This window comes from Babylonia areolata, chromosome 18 (assembly GCF_041734735.1).
Source record: "Babylonia areolata isolate BAREFJ2019XMU chromosome 18, ASM4173473v1, whole genome shotgun sequence".
NCBI classification, from domain to species: Eukaryota; Metazoa; Mollusca; class Gastropoda; order Neogastropoda; family Buccinidae; genus Babylonia; species Babylonia areolata.
The window spans coordinates 2,005,717-2,029,347 of NC_134893.1; the positions used below are offsets into that span (position 1 = coordinate 2,005,717).

Consider the following 23,631-nt stretch of genomic DNA (forward strand, 5'->3'; position numbering starts at 1 on the left):
CATACCCAGTTAGAGAGACATGGAGAGAGACACAGATACAGCCATACCCAGTTAGAGAGACATGGAGAGAGACACAGATACAGCCATACCCAGTTAGAGAGACATGGAGAGAGAGACAGGCAGACTGGTATAGAGAGAGACATGGAGAGAGACAGGCAGACAAGTATAAGAGGGACATACAAGACAAGACAAGACAAAACAAATTCTTTATTTCGAGGATGTGCTTTTCTACATCCAGTCCCCGCCCTGAATATGGTCTACACCACACAATACTAAATAAGGTTGTTCAGAGGAGGACAAAATTCAAAAAAAATTATCTTAAAAAAATCACACACACACACACACACACACACACACACACACACACACACACACACACACACACACACACACACACACACATGGCATACAGGCATAAGCATGGTGTTTGTAAAATGCACAGGTAAAAATGAACAAAATGAAAGAAACAAACACACACAACACACACCGCACTACAGACCAGAGGGGGGATGGAGGGTGAGGAAGGTTCTGTCAACCATACACATCTGACAAACAGTATCACTAAAATGAACGATTTACATAACACATTATGGCATCAGGTGGGAAAGGCAATGTTTTTTGAAGGTGGTTGGGCAATGGTGTTGTTTAATTGTTTCTGGGAGTGAGTTCCATAGGGTGGCGCCTGAGTAAACCAGACTGGATTTGAACAAGTCAATTCTTGGGATTGGGATATGGACTTTGGGGCGGCTCTTTGATGAATTTACAGAAACTTTGTCTATTAATGTTGGTGGTGGATTACCTGTCATAATCTTTTGCATCATGATTCCTTTATTGTACTCTGATCTACGGTTTAGTTGGAGAATATTCGCTTGTTTATAGTCTGAGTCTAAAAGGGTAGTCTTTTTAGTACCAGCTTGAGCCCTTGTTTATGAAGATTCTGTAATGGCTTCATGGTCTTCGCACTTGCGGAGTCCCATAGTGTTGATGCATAGTCTATTGTAGACTGGATATGTGCTTGAAAAAAATAGTTTCCGTGAGTGAAGGTCAAGGAAATGATTGATTTTGGATAGTTGATGGGTTTTCTGGGCTGTCTACGAAGAGAGAGACAGGCAGACATACAGATGTACAGAGACAGAGAGAGACAGACAGACATATACTGAGAGACAGACAGGCAGTGGCAGTGTGTGTGTGTGTGTGTGTGTGTGTGTGTGTGTGTGTGTGTGTGTGTGAGAGAGAGAGAGAGAGAGAGAGAGAGAGAGAAAGAGAGAGTGTGTGTGTGTCATGTCATGTGTGTGTGTCAGTGTCTGACACAAATCACGCAACCAGAATTCCAATAACACAGTGTTTAGCATTTGCTCTTAATATGATTATTATCATGGAAATTCATATTGGTATTGTGATTTAAGTTATAACCGTAAGTAATCGTTCCAAAGCATTGTAAATGTAGAACGCTAGCTGCAATACGCAAAACAATCTCATTCCAAGATGACATTAGCAAATGGATTGTAAAGCGACATGGACTACAGAGACAGAGATGAACACACAAACAGACATGCAGACAGAGAAATGGAAGAACATGGGATCTCCACATCACAGCGTTTTGCTGTTTGTGCAGAAAAGGCTGCAAGTTGGCATCTTTCAGAGCCAGAGTAGAATGCTGCCATGAGTGTGTGTGTGTGTGTGTGTGTGTGTGTGTGTGTGTGTGTGTGTGTGTGTGTGTGTGTGTGTGTGTGTGTGCTCGTGCCTGTGTGTGTGTGTGTGTGTGTGTGTGTGTACGTGCGTGCGTGCGTGCGTGCGTGCGTGCGTGTGTGTGTGTGTGTGCTCGTGCCTGTGTGTGTGTGTGTGTGTACGTGCGTGCGTGCGTGTGTGTGTGTGTGTGTCTGTGCTCGTGACTCTGTGTGTGTGTGTGCGTGCGTGCGTGCGTGCGTACGTGCGTGCGCTTGTGTGTGTGTGTGTGTGTGTGTGTGTGTGTGTGTGTGTGTGTGTGAGCTGGGAAGACACTTCCTGGGTGTGAATCGATACATCGTGATATCTAAGCAAGTCCTGAGGGTTGTGGCTTCCTTAAAAAATAAAAAAAAAGAACGCCTTGTAACTCTGTGTGTGTGTGTGTGTGTGTGTGTGTGTGTGTGTGTGTGTGTGTGTGTGTGTGTGTGTGTGTGTGCGCGCGCGCGCGCGCGCGCGCGCGTGCGTGTGTTTGCTTTATGTCTGTCTTCGTGAATGTCTGTGTGCGTGCTTCCGCATTGTCTCTGTCTCTGTTTACCTGTCTGTCTGTTCTTTCTGTCTGTCCTTCTGTCCGTCTGTCTGTCCTTCTGTCCGTCTGTCTGTCTGTCTGTCTGTCTGTATCTCTCTCTCTCTCCTCCCTGTCTCGCCCTCACTGTCATTTGGTTTCATCTGTGTGTCAGTATGACTGTTTGTCTGCGTGATAAATATCACGAATCTCTCCCTGTCTCTCTGTCTCTCTCTGTCTCTCTCTCTCTCTTATACCCCAGCGATAGGTGGAAAAAAAAGCATATGTTTTGCTTATCTGATTACCCAGCTAAAATAAAACTTCGTGTATATATATATTTTAATAATATCATGCTTCTATCTATCTATCTATCTATCTATCTATCTATCTATCCATCTGTTTATCAATCTATCTATCTATCTATCTATCTATCTATCTATCTATCCATTTGTTTATCAATCTATCTATCTATCTATCTATCTATCTATCTATCTATCTATCTATCTATCCATCTGTTTATCAATCTATCTATCTATATTTCTATCTATCCATCTATCAATCAATCTTGTATGTGACACGCACGCACACACACACACACACACACACACACAACACACACACACGCACACACACACAGGCGCACACACACACACACACACACACACACACACACACACACACACACACACACACACACACACACACACACACACACACACACACACACGCACACAGAGATAGTCCCTTTCTGTTTCTCTGTCTCTCTCTCTCTCTAACACGTAAATCCCCCTCCCCCCACTCACGCACACATACACACATAGTGTCTACCTATCTATCTGTCCGTCTATCTATCTATCTATCTATCTATCTATCTATGTATCTATCTGTCCGTCTATCTATCTATCTCACGCACTTTATTTCCGAGTCCAACCAGAGAAGTACTGACCTTGTATCAGCCAGCGTCAGCACTTCCTTCACCTTCCCGCTGCACGGCAAAGGGATCACATGTTACGTCTGTAACAACATCTCTCTGTCTTTCTGTCTGTCTCTTTGTCTGTCTGTCTGTCTGTCTGTCTGTCTGTCTGTCTATCTGTAATACTGTCTGTCTGCGTGTCTGTCCACCTGTCTATCTGTTGATGTTTTGTTTTTTTTTTGTTTGCTTTTGTTGTTTTTTTGTTTTTTTTTAAACTTTTTTTTTAATTTTCCAAAAACATGTATACAATACAGAGAATAGTATGAACCAAACCGTATACAACGAACAGTAGCATCTTCCACTACAGAGAGATAGATAAGACAAAATAAAACAAAACAGGCTATAGCAAGGCAAAACAAATCTGTAACAACAACATCAACAGCAATAACAACAACAACAAGCAAATAAACAAACAAACACACACACAAAAACAAAAAAAACAAACAAACAAAAAAATAAATAAAAAAAAATAAAAAGAAGAAAGGAAGATTTGTCCAATCATTCAATCAATCAATACTTACATCTTAATGATTGTAGTAATCATGGTGATTTAAGATGACATTAATAGTAAATAGCCTAGACCAGTTGTGACATAGCAACAGCATCAAATGTATCAACTATTATAGTAATGGTATATAGGGTAAGGCGAAAGCGAGTGGTGACATTATAATGTCATAATAATAATGATCATGAGTATATCACTTCTGCATTATTGGAAAAGAACACTTGTGATTGGTCACATTGTAAAGACAACAGGAACTATAAAAGTTAAACAAACAAACAAATAATACACATTGAGAAATAAATAAAGACATATTAGTACAAAGTAAGGACTGTTGTATAGAATGGTAACTATGGAACATGTGAAATTATGATTAAGTAACAGTTTCCATAATTGGAAGGTAACTGTTCCACTTTGTACGGAAAGCATGATGGTTCATTAGTATATAAGATGCATGTTCTTCGATTTTGTATCTGTATCTGAGCTGTGTTTTAAATGCATTGAGTTGTGGTGGTTGTTTATTGAATTTGCATTTGTACAGAAAATTTTTGGCAAGTAAAATAATAAAATCTAAAATGTCATCTGTAGCAAATGTGTGTGAGTTTCCAAATAAAACTAATTCTTCACATAATTGGGCATTGTATACATTATTGCATTTGTTATTAATATCAGTTTGGAAAGCAGTCCAAAATCTCTGCACAATCTCACATCTCCAAAAAAGGTGTTCAATGGTTTCTGGATGTGATCCACAGAAGCTACATTTATCATTATGAGAGATATTCATCTGTTTCAGTGATTTGTTTGTTGCAATAATCCTATGAACTAATCTTATTTGAAACCATTTTAAGTTAACATCACTTATTTTGTGTATTTTGTGAAATGTCTGTTTCCAATTAATGTTCAGTTGCAACAAATCGTTCCATTTCTTACAGCATTTAGGGGTCGTATTGTTTTTAACTAGAGTATCATAATAAACTTTTGTTCCTTTTTTCACTGAATATATCATTTGTAATGATTTTCTCATCTGCAAAGCAGTGTTATTATCAATTTTAATGTTTAGGTTTTTTATATAATTTCTAACTGACCTTATGCAACCATTTAAAGTAAGGAAATTTGTTATATTTCCATGCTTTTGACTAAAATCTTCATAGGAAAGGAAACTACTGTCCCTGTGCACTAGATGAGAAATATTCCAGACCCCCTTTTCCATCCAATTTCTGTATGATAAAATCTTACTTCCAATTTTAATATTTTGGTTCAGAAAGATTGGTTCTGCTAAAACTTCTTTACTACTTAATAGTGGGACCTTCTGACAAAATTCTTTGTAGGCTTGGAAAACATGGATCCAGAACTTATTCTTATCATTAGGTGTTGGTAGACAGGGTCCATATCTATCAATATCTTTGATAACTGGATTGCTTTCTTTTATTATTATTGTCCATTTATGGTTTGAAAACTTTAATTTACGTATCCAGCTCAGTTTAAGACCTTTAATAAATTGTTTGATGTCAAACATTCCTAATCCTCCTAATATTGTACTTTTAATTACTGTTTTTCTACTTATTCGATCCTGTTTTTTGTTCCAAATAAACTTGAAACATGCCTTCTGCAGCTCATCAATATATTCATCAGGTGGATTTGGTAGAAACATCCATAACTGGGTTATTTTTGATAAAATCAGTGACTTGAGAACAGCTATCCTTCCTAAAGGGGTAATCGGTCTTTTTATCCATATTCTAAATAACATTCTAATTTCAGACATTTTGTCTTTATAGTTTAATTCCTCACATTCTTCTAAATCAACAGTAAACCACACTCCTAAGATTTTAAATTTTGGTGGGTTCCATACCATTTTTAAATGAGGTAGATATCTAATTTGACATTGTTTTCTGCTACCCAGCCATATTGCTTGAGTTTTACCTGCATTCATATATAATCCTGAAAAACTACTAAACGAGTCAGTTGTCCTTATGATCTCCTCAAACGATATTCTATCTCCTTTGGTCATCAGTTGGGTGTCATCTGCAAACTGTGCAATTTTATGATCTGTATTATTAATATTAATACCTTTAATCAGTTTATTTTCTCTTATCATTATGCCAAGGATTTCAACACATAGAAGAAATAAGTAGGGTGAAATGGGATCACCTTGACGACATCCTCTCTCTACTGGAAACCAAGAAGACGCCGTTCCGTTTACTACTACTGCTGATTTAATATTTTGATAAAAGGTACTTATCCATCTACAGAAGACTGGACCAAATCCAAATGCTTTTAACACTTTCATCATGAAAGTGAAGTCAACAGTATCAAACGCTTTTTCAAAATCTATACAAATCAATAAACCAGGCAACTGCTTTGAATTTAAATAATGAATCATATCATATATTAATCTAATATTGTCACCAATAAATCTGTTAGACATAAATCCTGTTTGGTCATCACTAATTAAAGAGGACAGCACAGACTTAACTCTATTTGCTAAGCAAGAAGATCCAATTTTATAAACAACATTTAATAAAGATATCGGTCTCCAGTTCTTAATAAATTCTCTTGGTTTGTCACCCTTTGGTATACAAATTATTATGCCTTCTTTCTGTGTTTGTGACAGTTCACCTTTCTTCAAACCTTCATTTAGTGACCTGACAATTAAGTATCCAAGATCCTTCCAAAAGAATTTAAAAAATTCGGCAGAAAAGCCGTCAGTACCTGGACTCTTATTGTTCTGCATGCGTTTAAGTGCCTGGGTAGCTTCTTCATAAGTAATTTCACCCTCAAGGTTTTCTATTTCTATATTACTAAGTTTAGGCATTTCCTTAACAATATCTGCTATTTCACATGTTTGAATAAGTCTCTTTTTATATAAATGTTTATAGAAATCGTGAACCTCCTTTAATATTACATTATGTTCATGGATTTCTTCTCCTTTGTCTGTGACTAATTTCTTCATACTCTTATTTACAAAGTGCCTTTTTTCAAGATTACAAAAGTATTTTGATACTTTTTCTCCTTCTGCTATCCATCTGGCCCTTGAACGCATGAGTACTCCTTCCATCTTCTTTTTTCTAATATCTACAAGCTTTAACTTATTCTCTTCTATTCTATCATTTTCTTGACATGTTCTGACATTCCTGCTTTCTAAGTTCTGTATTTCTATTTCTAACTGTTGTTCTTCCTCCTCTGTTTTACGTTTTTTCATTGTGGCATATGAGATTGTTTTTGATCTAATCTTCATTAATAGAACATCTAACAATAATTGGTCTGATATTACACACTGTATTTCGGACATTAGAATGTTTCTTAATTCTTCATAATTGTATAATGGAACTGCATATTCTCTAATAACTTGTTTGATTTCTTCTTTAATTTCATTTACATAATCTATATCTTTCAGTAAAGAATTGTTGAATTTCCAAAAAGATTTTCGTTTAATTTTTTCGCCAAATGAAAGTTTAAGAACTATCATTGAATGGTCTGTCCTATAGCCATATTGGATGTCTGCTTCATGCACATACTGTATCAAACATTCAGATATAAGGAAGAAGTCCAAACGGCTCTGTTGAAAAGGGGATGGTCTACGCCATGTAAAACGTGTACTATCAGGGTTTAAGTCTCGCCAAACATCATACATATCTAAGTTTGTCATAATATCTTCTACTTTGTTTCTAGCTTTAGGGTTATTTATGTGTTTATAATTAGAATAATCTTTATGTGGGTCAAGAACTAGATTCCAGTCACCTCCAATAATCAGGTTTGGGTATCCAAACTGTGTAATATTTTTTTCCAGTTCATCATAAAATTCTGGGGAATCTTTGTTTGGGCCATAAATGTTTACAATTAAGAAATCCTTTTCTACTGTTGTAAAGGAAATAATTATGCAGTTTCCATTAGGATCCTTGTACACCTTTTTAATTTTAAATTCAAAATTGTTATTGAACATAACAGCAACACCTCTGGATTGTGAATTATGAGATGCAAAGTGACAAGTGTAACCCCATTCAGATCTAACATACGATTCAATATTTGGGTCGAAATGTGTATCTTGAAGGAGATAAATGGAGTGTTTCTTTTGTCTAAGAAAGTGAAAAACATCTCTCCTCTTTTTAACGTTACCCAGTCCTTGACAGTTCATGGAAACAATGCTTATATTTTCCATTTTATTTTATTATTATTGTGGCTATTATATCAAGTAATTAATGACTTATACTATATTTTCTAGTGGAGTCTAAAGGGCATCCACTCATTCTATTTGCATGGTACATAGTACAACTGAGCAAAGGCTTTCAAATAAAGAAAAATACACTCCTTTATAAGTACCCATCACTGAGTGACAATCATTTATATCATCCATGACGGGACAAATTAAAATAAAAGCAAAGTACATCAAGAGAAAAGCACACATTTAGACAAACAGGTAAGTCTTGGTCAAGTGAGTGGGCTCCTGCGGCGAGGCGACGTGCATCACTGGAGAAAAAAAAAAAAAAAAAAAAAAAAAAAAAAAAAAAAAAAACCTGTGTTTGTGTCCTGTTTGTGCTAACAATAACGTGTGCGCAGTTGGGAGCATGTTACACGCACATGCTCATGATGCATGCATGTGGGGGGGAGCCTATTTTTGTGTCATGTTTGTATTAACATAGCGTGTGCATAAGTGGGAGTATGTCGCACGCACGTGCTCATGATGCATGCATGTGGGAAAAAAAATAAAAATAAAAAAAAATAATAAAAATAAAAAACCAACCTGTGTTTGTGTCTTGTTTGTGTTAACATAACGTGTGCGCAGTTGGGAGCATGTTACACGCACATGCTCATGATGCATGCATGTGGGGGGGAGCCTATTTTTGTGTCATGTTTGTATTAACATAGCGTGTGCATAAGTGGGAGTATGTCGCACGCACGTGCTCATGATGCATGCATGTGGGAAAAACAATAACAAAAAAAAGCAAAAAAAACAACCTACAAAATGACCATATGCATGGCAATATTATTTGCACAATCCATTGAAGTCATACCCTGCACAATCGCCACAACATACACCCCCACGCATATACGTCCATTGGGAAAGTTTAAACTTCAAACACTGACGCACCGCGGAATATACGGCACAGTTCTCTCCAGCACAAGGAGTCGGCAAGGGAGTAGGGAACATAGGGTCGGGGTGCGCGGGAGGAGTAATGGCAAGGAGGGGGAGGGGGAAACGACAGTCAACGATGGAGGGTACGGTGGTAGCGGGACACACCAAGGCTACAATAAGCAACAGCGAGCACAGCAGTACACAGAGCTGGAGAAACCACATGCGAGCACGCACACAAATCTTATGAGGAGAGGTGGGCTGTAAATTTAACCTCTCTCTGTTGTGTGCGGAAATAATGTATTAATACATGTTTAGAAAGAAAAAAGTGTATGTAATGAATAAACGTTGAGTGAAACGTTTGTCTCTAGACATATTCCAATTATAATGTACATGTGTCAGTGTATATAAAAAACACTCACTCACAACCTCCTCCCACCTTCCCCTCACCACCAGAGCACATCCTGGGCTGTCAATAAATGAAGGGGGACAAAAAGAATATTATATATACAGTCAGATGCCAACTGTGTGTGGGTGTGTGTGTTTATGGTTTAATTTGATTTTGCGTTAATGATACTTGGTGGTTGTTTGTACAGACGTGTCAGTATGGGAAGTAAGTGCGCGCGCGTGTGCGTATGGCTATGTGAGTGTTCCAATGTACACGTGTTCACACTGTAGGTACGTCTGTGTGAAAGTTAATGCACATGCCCCCCTCTCATCATCACCCCTCTCATGTACTAGTGTCAGAGTCACAATGTCACATTGCACGGCGCAGTACCTCGTCAACATCCACATCCACCTCTAGCCTCACAGTCTTGCCATTCTTGATCTTTGCAAATATTTTCCCCCTGGAACTCCAAGCGTCCAGTGTCGCCGAATGTTCTTTTGCTTCTTTAAGAAGTTTAAAGTTCAGAGAAGTCAGGTCCTCTGCAATAGAAATCTTCTGTGGATTTCCTTTTAGTTTGCGACGGTTAGCGAGAACCTCATCTTTCTTCCTCCTGGACAGAAAGCGCACTATCATGGGGCGAGGTCTGGTGAGCTGAGGAGTGCGACTGCCAGTTCTATGAGCTGTTTCGATGTCTGCTTCCGTGACGGCCACGCCCAGTTTGCTTGTGAAAAGATCGCTGAGCTTCTGAGTGCAGGCGTTTGTTGTTTCAGGCTCCTCAGCTTTGGATTCTGGTATGTTGTACACTCGCAGATTCCATCCGCGACCATACTGTTCTGAGTCATTGTTTCCCTTTCGAAGAGCTGCAGTCTGCTTGCTTTGTTTATTAAGCATTTCAAAAAGCTCGCCGTTGATTTTTTGTACCACCTCTACTTCTCTCTGCAATTTGTCTCTTTCTTTCTCAACAACGATGAGTCGTTCTTCCAATGCTTCTATTTTGTTCATAAATTTAGAAGTGACATCATCAATTTTTGTTTGAATGTCTGTTTTCATTTTGGAAATATCATCTTTAGATGCCAGACTGTTCTGCAAACTGTCAAATCGCTCACTGATCTCTCTCATGAACACCATGAATCTCGACTCCATGTCTCTCTCCTCCTGACGCTCTTCTTCCAGACTAATCTTTTTACTGATGTGTTTAAGTGTGTCTGGACTGTCACCCTCACTGCTAGAAGTGGACCCTGGCTGCTTACGTTTAAACTGAGCGAGGATGTTTTTGTAACCTGTAGACATCGCATTCGTGTTATTGCTTGCCTGCTTGTTCCTTCCTCCTCCCCTCTCCCCCTCTCTGTTTTTTCGTTGTTGTTTTTTTTCCTCTTCTCTTCCCTTCCTTCTCTCTCCTTTTTTTTTTTTTTTAAGCTACGAAACCACCCATCACGCAAATTGCAACACAAGTGTCAATCTTCTGATTTAGTCAATACAGTTTGTGTAAACAATGTACTCACTTCATTCCAAGATAGAAGAGAACTACAAACAAACAAACAGGCACAACACTAATTTTCGTTAAAGCTGACACATGAGGAAATCACTGTTCCCGAGTGCACAGGCTGCACGCCGCCAACAGACACTGTCACATCACTGAACGAACTTCATCCCAAATCCGTGAAAGGCACACAGTTTTCACAAGGCTGCTTGAACTGAAGTCCTCAGTCGCCAAAAACAAAAAGCAAAACAAAGAAAAACCAAAAAAACTCGCCACCCTGTACAGTAATATATTTCTTTTTCAAATTGTCAAAAAGTTTAGATTTGGGTGAAAGTCTTTAGAAAATCTTTAGACAGAGAATTTTGACACGCCCGCCTTCTTGCCAAGGGACACCACCCACAGTTGTTGTTGTTTTTATCTATTTCTGTGGGACGGACACACACACACACACACACACACACACACACACACACACACACACACACACACACACACACACACACACACGTGCGCATATATAGTGATAATTCCCGTTGTTATTGACAAGACATTCGGTTGCCAAGGATCAGTAGACGCAGCAGTGAATGTGTTGAACGTAGCAATTGGAAAGAATGTACAATCGTTAATGGCATTGTATCAGGGGAGACAGGGCGGACAGAACAAGAAAGAGCAGCATTAAAAGAAAAGGATTTGGGTTGATTCGTTTTTCACAGAGAGTGAAGACAGATAGAAAGAGAGAAAAGCTGATGGACAGAAAGGGAGAGTCAGAAATAGAGACAGACAGACAGACAGACAGAGAGGATTGAGAGGGGGGAGGGAGACAGGAAGGGAAGGAGAGTGGGCCAGAGAGAGAGAGGAAGACAAAAAGAGAGAGTGAGAGAGAGGGGGAATGGACAGAAAGGTGGAGGGTGGGAGAGAGAGAGGGCAGAGAGAGGGGAGAGAGGGGGGAGAGAGAGGAGAGAGAGAGAGAGAGAGAGGATGAAGGGAGAGAGAAGGGGGAGGGAGAGGGTTTGAGAGGGAGGAGGGAGGAAGAGGGAGGGAGGAAGAGAGAGAGGGAGATAGAGGAGGAAAGAGACGGGGGTGGGGGGGTGGGGTGGACAGAGAGAAACAGAGAATGGGAGAGACAGAGACAGAATGCCTCAATCGTTAATCAGATTGTGTCAGAAACAAGGCGGTACAGTGGATCAGAATGCGCGGCAACAACAGGAATGATTGTGGCTGACTGAGGTTCACAGACTGTGACAGTGGAGAGAGAGGGAGGGGGGGGGGGTGAGGGGGGAGTGGATCAGAATGTGCGGCAACAACAGGAATGATTGTGGCTGACTGAGGTTCACAGACTGTGACAGTGGAGAGAGAGGGAGGGGAGGGGGGGAGGGGGGAGTGGCAAGGAGAGAAAGAGCGAGAAAGAAACAAAGATAGTAACAGAGAGAGAGAGAGAGAGACGGACAGGCACAGCGACAAAGAGAGACAGATACACCGAGAGAGACAGAGAGAAACAGAGAAAGACACCGAGAGAGACAGAGAATGACACCGAGAGAGACAGAGAATGACACCGAGAGAGACAGAGAATGACACCGAGAGAGACAGAGAATGACACCGAGAGAGACAGAGAAACAGAGAAAGACACCGAGAGAGACAGAGAGACAGAGATAGACACCGAGAGAGACAGAGAAATAGAGAAAGATACCGAGAGAGACAGAGAAAGACACCGAGAGAGACAGAGAAACAGAGAATGACACCGAGAGAGACAGAGAAACAGAGAAAGACACCGAGAGAGACAGAGAGACAGAGAAAGACACCGAGAGAGACAGAGAAAGACACTGAGAGAGACAGAGAGACAGAGAAAGACACTGAGAGAGACAGAGAAACAGAGAAAGACACCGAGAGAGACAGAGAAACAGAGAAAGACACCGAGAGAGACAGAGAAAGACACTGAGAGAGACAGAGAGACAGAGAAAGACACTGAGAGAGACAGAGAGACAGAGAAAGACACTGAGAGAGACAGAGAAAGAGAGAAAGACACCGAGAGAGACAGAGAAAGACACTGAGAGAGACAGAGAAAGACACTGAGAGAGACAGAGAGACAGAGAAAGACACTGAGAGAGACAGAGAAAGACACTGAGAGAAACAGACAAAGACACTGAGAGAGACAGAGAAAGAGAGAAAGACACTGAGAGAGACAGAGAAAGAGAGAAAGACACTGAGAGAGACAGAGAAAGACACTGAGAGAGACAGAGAAAGAGAGAAAGACACTGAGAGAGACAGAGAAAGACACTGAGAGAGACAGAGAAAGAGAGAAAGACACTGAGAGAGACAGAGAAAGACACTGAGAGTGAAAGAGAGAAAGACACTGAGAGAGACAGAGAAAGACACAGAGAGAGACAGAGAAAGACACTGAGAGAGACAGAGAAAGACACTGAGAGAGACAGAGAAAGAGAGAAAGACACTGAGAGAGACAGAGAAAGAGAGAAAGACACTGAGAGAGACAGAGAAAGACACTGAGAGAGACAGAGAAAGAGAGAAAGACACCGAGAGAGACAGAGAAAGACACTGAGAGAGACAGAGAAAGACACTGAGAGAGACAGAGAAAGAGAGAAAGACACCGAGAGAGACAGAGAAAGACACCGAGAGAGACAGAGAAAGACACTGAGAGAGACAGAGAAAGAGAGAAAGACACTGAGAGAGACAGAGAAAGAGAGAAAGACACTGAGAGAGACAGAGAAAGACACTGAGAGAGACAGAGAAAGAGAGAAAGACACCGAGAGAGACAGAGAAAGAGAGAAAGACACTGAGAGAGACAGAGAAAGACACTGAGAGAGACAGAGAAAGAGAAAAAGACACTGAGAGAGACAGAGAAAGACACTGAGAGAGACAGAGAAAGACACTGAGAGAGACAGAGAAAGAGAGAAAGACACTGAGAGAGACAGAGAAAGACACCGAGAGAGACAGAGAAAGAGAGAAAGACACTGAGAGAGACAGAGAAAGACACTGAGAGAGACAGAGAAAGAGAGAAAGACACTGAGAGAGACAGAGAAAGACACCGAGAGAGACAGAGAAAGAGAGAAAGACACTGAGAGAGACAGAGAAAGAGAGAAAGACACCGAGAGAGACAGAGAAAGAGAAAGACACTGAGAGAGACAGAGAAAGACACCGAGAGAGACAGAGAAAGAGAGAAAGACACTGAGAGAGACAGAGAAAGAGAAAGACACTGAGAAAGACAGAGACAGAGAATGACACCGAGAGAGACAGAGACAGAGAATGACACCGAGAGAGACAGAGACAGAGAAAGACACCGAGAGAGACAGAGAAACAGAGAAAGACATGGAGAGAGACAGAGAAACAGAGATAAACACGGAGAGAAACAGGGATAAACAGAGAAAGACACCGAGAGAGACAGAGAAACAGAGAATGACACCGAGAGAGACAGAGAAACAGAGAAAGACACGGAGAGACAGAGAGAGACATGCAGAGATGGTGGACAGAGAGAGACAGAGAACAACATGTGGATGACAGACAGTAGCACCCGACAGCTGCTGGCACCAAGCCATCAATGCAAAATAGAAGGGAAAAAAGCAATGAAAACTGGAAACGCTCACCGTGTCTTTTGCGTGTGCTGAGTTTTATAATATTTATATCCATCCATCTATCTATCTATCAACCAATCAATATATCTATATAGATGTGTGTGTGTGTGTGTGTGTGTGTGTGTGTGTGTGTGTGTGTGTGTGTGTGTGTGTTCTTGAGAGCACTCTATCATATGTATATCTGAGAAAGAAAGAGACAGACAGACAGAAAGATTGAGAGACTGCACAGAAACACACACACACACACACACACACACACACACTGACCCACATGGCCACACACACACACACACACACACACTGACCACACACACACACACACACACTGACCACACACACACACACACACACACACACACACACACACTGACCACACACACACACATACACACACACACTGACCACACACACACACACACACACACACACACACACACACACACTGACCACACACACACACACACACACACACACACACACACACACACACACACTGACTCACCTGACCAAGGGAAGGAGGACGCGGGGTCTGCACCGCCCTGTGGCCCCGAGGCGGCAGAACTGTTGACGTGGATGGTGAACACCTCCAGACCATCTTGAGGCCAGCCCGCACCCCCTCCCCCTTCCCCGCCCTGCCTGGTGCTTCCCCCTTCACCTCCACTCTTCCTCTCCTCCTCCTCCTCACCTCTCCTCCAGCTTCGCTCCTCCTGGCAGGCCACTGGATAGAAGGGCAGGGAGGTGTGGGTGACGCTGGTGTCACAACTGTCCTGGCCACCGCCACTCTTCCAGGACCAGGCGGGGAGAGGGAGTCCTGTGCTGGCTGAGAAATAGTTACTTTGGTGGCGGTCTCCTGGTCGTTGTGGATTCGGGAACCTGCTGTCTGACAACAGACATTCAGCAGCCAGTCCTGGCCGCTGTTGGAAAGAATCAGCGGGTCTACCCACTGGCTGCCTTTTGTCCTTCTTCTTCTTCTTCCTCCGGGGGTGAGTTCTGCTGGGGTTGCTGTTGCTGACGTGGAGAGGCAAGCAACTACCGCAGTGCGGACACGTCAGGGTTACCTCCGAGCTGTCAGGGGATGAGCACTGACGTCGCCCACCTCCACACAGCGGAGAGGAACAAGCGAGAGCAGCGTTCTGGACGGGGAAGGAATCAGGCGCATGTTCCTGTGTGTGAATGATCGTGGTGTCGGGTTCCGAAGCCAGAGAGCAGGAGGCACAGGAGTCGTTGGTGAGAGAGCTGCCGGAGGGCTGGGAACGCTGCAGCCTCCCCCTTCCCCTGTCTGGCGGTCCGGTGGCACAACGGCTGATCCGTGACGGACTTCCGTCTGCAGGGCCCGGGGCCAGGGAGGGGAGGGAGGGCAGGGAGGGGACACGCTGCATGCCGGGAGGTCTGACGGGTCTGGTCTGCTTCCCGCTCAGGTCTTCGTCCAGGGTGAAGGCCAGGTTGTGGCGGCCGTGCGTCGTTCCCCAGGGACTGCCGGCCTCCTCCCCCAGCACGGCTCCACACTCCGCGCTCAGCAATCCTCTGCCCGTCAGCCCCGGCACGGCCAGGTACTGCTCCCCTCCGGCATAACCCTGATGCTGCTGATGATGTTTATGCTCCTGATGATGATGATGATGATGCTGACCATGATGATGATGGTGTTGATGGTGATGGTGATGATGGGAACTCGCCCCCACCTCTCCGCCATCTGTGAAGACTGACCTCAGGGAGGAATCAGCGTCAGATTCCAGTTGCTGTCTGGGAGGTAAGGGCTGTCTGAAGCCCTGCAGGAGCAGCTGGTCGCCAGAGCTGCAGAACGTGGGGCAGATCCTCCGCCTGTCCCACAGCACGTTGGCCTGCAGGTAGTCCCGGTACACACTCCGCCGCTTCAACACCCTCCTGGTGTGCTTGACGAAGGAGGCGGCCAGAGTGATGAAGATGGCCAGCAGGAAGAGCGCGTATGGGATCCAGATGTACAGGGTTTTGTCCTCCCCCTCCTCCCCCTCTGCCGGCACCATGGCGGAGTCAGTGGACTGGGGAGGTGATGACGTCACATTGTCCGGACCAGCACTGCTCATTTTCTGCACGGGGGCTCAATGCCCGGACATGCTGGTGTCCACTTTCAGCCCCCGCACCACGCACATCATTAAAAGATAACAAAGTTTTTAAAATCTGTTGTTGGTTTCAGTCTCTGGCGTCGTGCCAAGAAACGTTCACCCCGTGTGTCACATTTTCCGGGATCAATATTTCGAGCGTATCAGCTGAAATACACTAGCATGGCCTCGAAATGTCAAAGTGTGCAACTGGTTGTAGTTTTGTCTGTGGTTGTTTTGGATTCAACACAGTTTGTTACACGACTGAACTGATCAGCACAGCGCCCTCTGTTTCCGTCCCTGAGTGTCGGGGTGTGTTGTTTATTTGTTGTTGTTTTGGATTCAACACAGTTTGTTACAAGATAGAACTGGTCAGCACAGCGCCCTCTGTTTCCGTGCCACAATGTCGGGATTTGTTGTTGACGGAAGGGGTGCTCTCCCCTGACGATGACCACAGACCTCGGGACAACTGCCGGGGCCAGGTCCGGCTTTCTGCTGACCACTGCCCATCAGATACAATGCTTCAACTCAGACATGCATTTTTGACAAATTTGGCTCTCTCTCTCTCTCTCTCTCTCTCTCTCTCTCTCTTTGTTTTGTTTTGTTTTTTATGTCGATTATTGATACCATGCTTGTGCCTGTGTGTGTGTGTGTGTGTGTGTGTGTGTGTGTGTGTGTGTGTGTGTGTTATTTTTACCATACTTACTCCATTATGTAGTATAGTATTCGCATTCTATGACTTTACGTAGCTTTGTGTAGTGCATGCAATGACATATATAATGTAGTATTGTGTAGTGTAGACCCTGTTTCAGGGCGGGGACTGGATGAAAAAAGTGCGCCATGCTTATCTATTATCTTCGATAATAAAGAATTTGTCTCTCTACTATTCAAATCTATGGAATAATCTTCAACTGACTTTTAAAGTGTATGACGAATAAAAACATGTTAATCTGATGAGTCAATACATTTATTGTCCAAAGGATGAACAATAGTACTAGCCTATATTCTATACATATTAGTTTACGCCTTTATACATTACTTGTGAAATGTTTTATCTACGCTTTCGTTGGAAATGAATTTGTGTTATACGAGGGGACACGTGTGTGTGAATTTAGTGGGTATGATTATCGGAGCATGTGCACGTGTTTGTATTTATGTAAGTGAAATATAAATGCTGCTGTGTATTTCATTATCACGCTATTTTTGTATATAATTATGTATTCATAAGATTATACATATTTATTTCATTATGCTTTTTTTTCTTCTCTGATTCCTTTTTTCACACGGCTTAACAAAAACAACAGTTGTTGTTTACTCGTTTACCATCTTCAAATGAAATTTTGACTTGACTTCACTACACACACACACACACACACACACACACACACACACACACACACACACACACACACACACACACACACACACACACACAACCGACCACCATCCAGGTAAACTCATATCAATCGGCCAGGGGAAAAAACAACAGTTTACACACGCCCAAAACTGATGCAGCGAAATCACTTGTGTTAAATGGCAAATGGAATCGACCTGTTTCAGAAGGTTCCCTCAGCTGTTGTGTGTGTACGTACATGCCATGGGTGTTGTGGAATTGGGTAACGACTGCCACTGCACAACTGTAGCAAGGAGGCTCGGCAAGAGAAAGAGAGAGAGAGAGGGGGGAGGGGGGGGGTCTGGGGGGGGAGCGGGACAGAGTGAGAGAACATAGATGGAGAGAACAAAGAGAGGGAGACAGAGACAGAAAGAGATTGTAGAGAGAAAGAGATGGTGGGGGGTGGGGGTGGGGAGGGGGGGCGAGGGGATACAGATAGAGATAACACAGAGAGAGAGAGAGAGAGAGAGAGAGATGGGGGGGATACAGATAGAACAAAGAGAGGGACACACACACACACACACACACACACACACACACACACACACACACACACAGAATATAGACAGAACAAAGAGAGGGGGACATAAAGAGATTGGAGAGACAGACAGACAGACAGACAGAGTGAGAGAATATAGATAAAACAGAGAGGGGACAGAGACACACAGAGAGAGAAAGAGAGACAGACAGACAGACACACACACACACACACACACACACACACACACACACACACACACACACACACACACACAGAATATAGACAGAACAAAGAGAGGGGGACATAGTCAGAGAGATTGGAGAGACAGACAGAGTGAGAGAAAATGAGAATAGAGAGAGAGAGGGGGGGAGACAAGACAAGACAAGACAAGACAAAATTTTTTGTTTCGAAGATAACAGATAAGCACTGGTGTGCTTTTTTACATCCAGTGGCCGCCCTGAATTTGTTTTTGTATTTTGTGTTTCTTTTTATCACAACAGATTTCTCTGTGTGAAATTCGGAGTGCTCTCCCCAGGGAGAGCGCGTCGCTATACTACAGCGCCACCCTTTTTTTTGTATTTTTTCCTGCGTGCAGTTTTATTTGTTTTTCATATCGAAGTGGATTTTTCTACAGAGTTTTGCAAGGAACAGCCCTTTTGTTGCCGTGGGTTCTTTTACGTGCGCTAAGTGCATGCTGCACATGGGACCTCGGTTTATCGTCTCATCCGAATGACTAACGTCCAGAACACCACTCAAGGTCTAGTGGAGGGGGAGAAAATATCGGCGGCTGAGCCGTGATTCGAGCCAGCGCGCTCAGATTCTCTCGCTTCCTAGGCGAACGCGTTACCTCTAGGCCATCACTCCACTAGGGTGAAGTATGGACTACACTACACAAAACTACATAAAATTAAATCATAGTGTTAGCAGAAATACATAACAGAGGAGAAAAAATCCACAAAAAAAAAACCCAAAGAAAAAGAACACACACACACACACACACACACACACACACACACACACACACACACACACACACATTAAGAGAGAGACAGAGGCAGACAGACAGAGAGGGTACGGAGAGTGACATACAGACAGAGACAGACAGAGACAGAAAGAAAGACAGAAAGACATAAATGGCGACTGATACAGAGACAGAGACAGAGACAGAGACCAAGAGATGGGGCGGAGGATGAAGAGGTGTGCAGAAAGTCAGCAACAGACGGAAAAGGACAGAGAGAAGTCTTCTATCTGGGCAATTCGAAAACAAAACAGTGTAGGTAGTGAGAGTGATTCCATCCAGACAAAGACGTCATTCTTCAAGTCCTTCGATGTGTATATAGGTGTGTGGTCACTGGTGTGGGAGGTGGGAAGTGTGTGTGTGTGTGTGTGTGTGTGTGTGTGTGTGTTTACATTCAGTTGCTTAATTTTGTTTTTTTCAATTATAATCATTAACTTTGTTATTCGTATTTTTCTACATTTCATTTCTTTATCTATTTGCTTACTTTTTTTTCAAGGAGATCTATTCGCTTACTTTTCTTTTCTTTTCTTTCTTTTTTTTTTTTTTTTTTTTTTTCTTTTTTTTCTTCTTCTTCTTTTTTTTAGTTTTATTTTTATTTTATTTTCCTTTTTTTAGTTTTATTTATTCATCTTGTTATTTATTTGAGGACATGTATTTATCTGTTTATGTGTTGTTGTTGTTTTCGTGTTGTTTTCTCTCACGGTCTGACAAAGCGCGTCGGGTTGAGCTCCTGGTGAGGCATCTACTTGGCAGATGTGGTGTAGCCTATATGGATTTGTCCGAACGCAGTGACGCCTCCTGAGAAAGTGAACTGCAGTGAACTGCTGACAACGATCAGCGACAGCTTGCAGGTCGATGGTACCCGGCTACCCAGGACGTCAGCCCAAGGTGGCCAGGATTGAATGGACCGCAACGACATCCACACAGTCTGTCTGTCTGTCTGTCTGTGTCTGTCTGTCTGTGTCTGTCTGTCTGTCTCTGACTGTCTCCATGTTTCTCTGTTTCCGTCTCGGTATCTGTCTCCGTGTTTCTGTCATTGTCTCTCTGTGGCTGACTCGGTCTCTGTGTCTCTGCCTTTGACTTTGTCTCTGTGTCCCTGTGTCTGTCTGTCTGTTTCTCTCCCTCCCTCCCTTCCTCTCTTTGTCTCTCTTTCTGTCCCTCACCCCCACGCCCACCCCCCACACACCCCCACCCCACCCATCCCCTAAAAAAACCCTCCACCAGAACTGGTCTAGATGCCAGGCCTCCGGGTCAGACAGTAAATAAGGTCCCTTGCGTGGCATGCACTTAGAGCAGGAAAAAGAACCCACGGCAAGAGAAGTGTTGCTCCAGGCAACACCATGCATAAAAATCTGCGTTGATGGTGAAACAAAATGTTATTTCAGACTGAACAAAAAACAAAAAGAAAAGATATGGGTAGCGCTTTACCATAGGGACGCGCTTTCTTTGAGGAGAGCAGCCTGAATTTCACACAGTGAAATCTGTTGGGAAGAAAATTTACAGAATGCAGTACAATCAATACAATGCAATGCAATGCAATAGAATTTTTTTTAAAGAAGAAGATCAAATGAAATGAAACAAAACGCAACGCAACGCAACGCAATGCAATGCAAGACAACGCGACACGGCACGGCACAAAACAACACGTCACAGCACGTAACAGCAAAATACAATACAAAGAAATACAGTACCGTACAATACAATATAATGCAATACCGTCGTATGATACAATACAATGTAATACCGTCGTATGATACAATACAATGTAATACCGCACACTATGATACAATGCAGTGTAATACAACACAAGAGAGAACAAATCTTCACGTTCTGCGGTTGCCATGAGGTCTCTTCATGGACCACTTTGGCCAGCATCACTCTTCTTTCATTCTCTTTCTGGTTCTAGTTCTTCTTCTTTATTTCTTTTTCATACCTGTTTCCTCTTTCATTCTCTTTTCTTTCATTTCTGCCTTTGTCTATTTCGTTTACTGATTGCTATTTGTTGGTGTTTTTGTTTTTGTTACTTTTACACATATTCTTTATGTTCTACATGCTGAGTCTCTGTTCTCTTCCAATCGAAACACTACAATACATTTCTTTCTTTCTGCTTTTTTTGCTATTCTTTTCGTTTTGAACTTGATGCAGTTTTAATTTTGAGGACAATGCCACTTGAAGTGAAGCCAGAAGCTGACAATGCTCCAAGGATCAATGGTGGTCCTCTGGTCACGTGGTCTGTGTCCATGCCTGAATGCATGCACCACTTTGGAAAGAACACACACAGGTCACTGCTGACAACAGTTCTTGTGCCGTCACGGCTCATTTCTTATGCATGCACTTGCGAACACACACACACACACACGCACACACATACTTGCACGCACGCACGCACGCACGCACGCACACACACACACACACACACACACACACATACACACACGGACGCATGCACACACACACACACACACACACACACACACACACACACACACACACACACACACACACACACACAGCACACTTACACCACAGCAAGAGCCATCCACAAGAAAGAAAAGCAGCGAAGTCCTCCCGAAACAATCACACCAAAGTCTCTAAGCCATCACGAGACGCTTACGTATACACAAAAGATCCAGTCCTCAAGAACACGCTGCCAAGGCTGTCTTCTTCCAGAGGACGAGCTCTGACAGAAGAGTGGGTGGAATCGATGTAGCGAGCGCCAGCACACACACAACGCTGAACTAAACAGACAAATGACAAGCCCGCTGCGATTTCACCTCACCAGGGACACGGCGGTCCGACGACGACACTGCATTGAAATGCAAAACACAGGAGACACTGGCTCCATGCTCCAATGACAGGGAGAGAAAGAGAGTCACGCAGACCGTCAGTGGGAAAGGGGGCTGACACAGGGAGGGAGAGAGACACAGAGAGAGGGGGTGGTGGGGGTGGGACGGTAGGGGAGAGTGGTGTGAGGGATAGAAGAAAGGACAGAGAGGGAGTGGGGGAGTGGGGGGGGGGTATGTTTTTACTTCTTTAGCTTCTTGTTTTAATGTCACCGGTTGAATCAGCGGGACAGAGAGATAGAGAGGGTGTGGAGGTGACAGACAGACAGACAGAAGGCAGAGAGACAACGAGATAGTGATGATGATGATGATAATTATGATGATCATGATGATGATGATGATGATTATGATGATGATGATGATGATGATGATGATGATGATGAAGATGATAATGATGATTTAACATCTGATAGCCTTTAGTTTTTATTCATTTTCGCGATTTTTGTCTGGAGCCAAAGCAATTCATGTCATTCGCATTTAAGGTCACTTGTGGAATCAGAGAGAGCGGGAGAGGGATAGAGAGAAAGGAAAAAGCAAGAGAGAGAGAGAGAGAGAGAGAGAGAGTGCGTGTGTTACTGAAACTGAAAATGTTTGTCCGGGTTACAAACAAAACAAAAACTGGGTACACGGGTTAGAGAATATACCATCAATATTATGACGATAAAAATCATTGATATCTGTAAAGCCAACCCACTGCCCACAGACATCAAAGGGAAACTTAAAATCATGTTCTTGATTTAGAGTATTGAGTTGTTGTTGGGTTTTTTTTTGTTTTTGTTTTTCTCTTTTTCTTTCTTCCTTTTCTTTAACATTTCAGTTGCCTTTTATGGGTTCTTTCGTGTGTGTAAAGTGTATGCTGCAAACGGGACCCCGGTTTATCGTCGCATCCGAATCACTAGTGTCCAGACCACCGCGCAAGGTCTAGTGGAGGGACAAGTTTGGCAGGTGTGGGATTCTCTCGCTTCCTCGGCGGACACGTTGGCATTAGACCACCACTACATAATATAATATAATACAATACAATACAACATAATACAATGCAATACATTCTTAATTTGAAGCTTACCTGCAGCAGTACACAGAATGTTCATTAAAAAAAATTTGAGTCTGAAGTCCAACTAGGCTGCATCACCTGCTAATAATAATATCATGAATAATTCAGTAATACCCGGCGATAGTGTTGTACGATGTCTTCAATTTTCAATTACTTCTGTTGCTAATAGATAATTATTCGTTTATAAGCAATGAAAAGAGAACAGGACTGCGTGCATCTCCTTGCTTAACGCCCTCCCGGACATTATCATAATGTAATCAGTAAAGTCATCAGCACATCTAAGCCTAGCTTTGATATCATTGTAATACTCTTAATGCATCGACACATCTTCCCTGTACTTCCATTCTTTTGAAGTATTTGTCATGATATATTTAGACACTGAATCAAACGCTCTTTCAAAATCAATGGAAGCTACGTGCGAACTAAGAGAAGAGTGAAACAGAGAGAGAGACAGACAAATACAGAGAGAGACAGACAGACAGACAGACAAAGGCATATAAAGAGAGAGATGGGGGGGGGGAGAGAGAGAGGAGGGGAGAGAGAGA

At 42.8% G+C, this 23,631-nt stretch overlaps 1 protein-coding gene across 3 annotated transcripts in view; it reads right to left on the minus strand.

Moving 5' to 3' along the window:
- LOC143292355 (uncharacterized) overlaps positions 1–21,968 on the minus strand; it is a 26,921-nt gene extending 4,953 nt beyond the window's left edge. Inside the window, exons 1-3 of one of the 3 annotated variants that reach the window (XM_076602550.1) lie at positions 21,712–21,968; positions 14,725–16,799; positions 3,174–3,212 (exon numbers count right to left, since the gene is read on the minus strand). In XM_076602550.1, coding sequence (XP_076458665.1) covers positions 3,202–3,212; positions 14,725–16,282 — 1,569 coding nt within the window. In that variant the 5' untranslated portion in view covers positions 16,283–16,799; positions 21,712–21,968 and the 3' untranslated portion in view covers positions 3,174–3,201. The remainder of the gene's footprint in view (positions 1–3,173; positions 3,213–14,724; positions 16,800–21,711) is intronic. The other 2 variants (XM_076602549.1, XM_076602548.1) reach the window with 2 other exon arrangements.
- Positions 21,969–23,631: the final 1,663 nt, after the last annotated feature.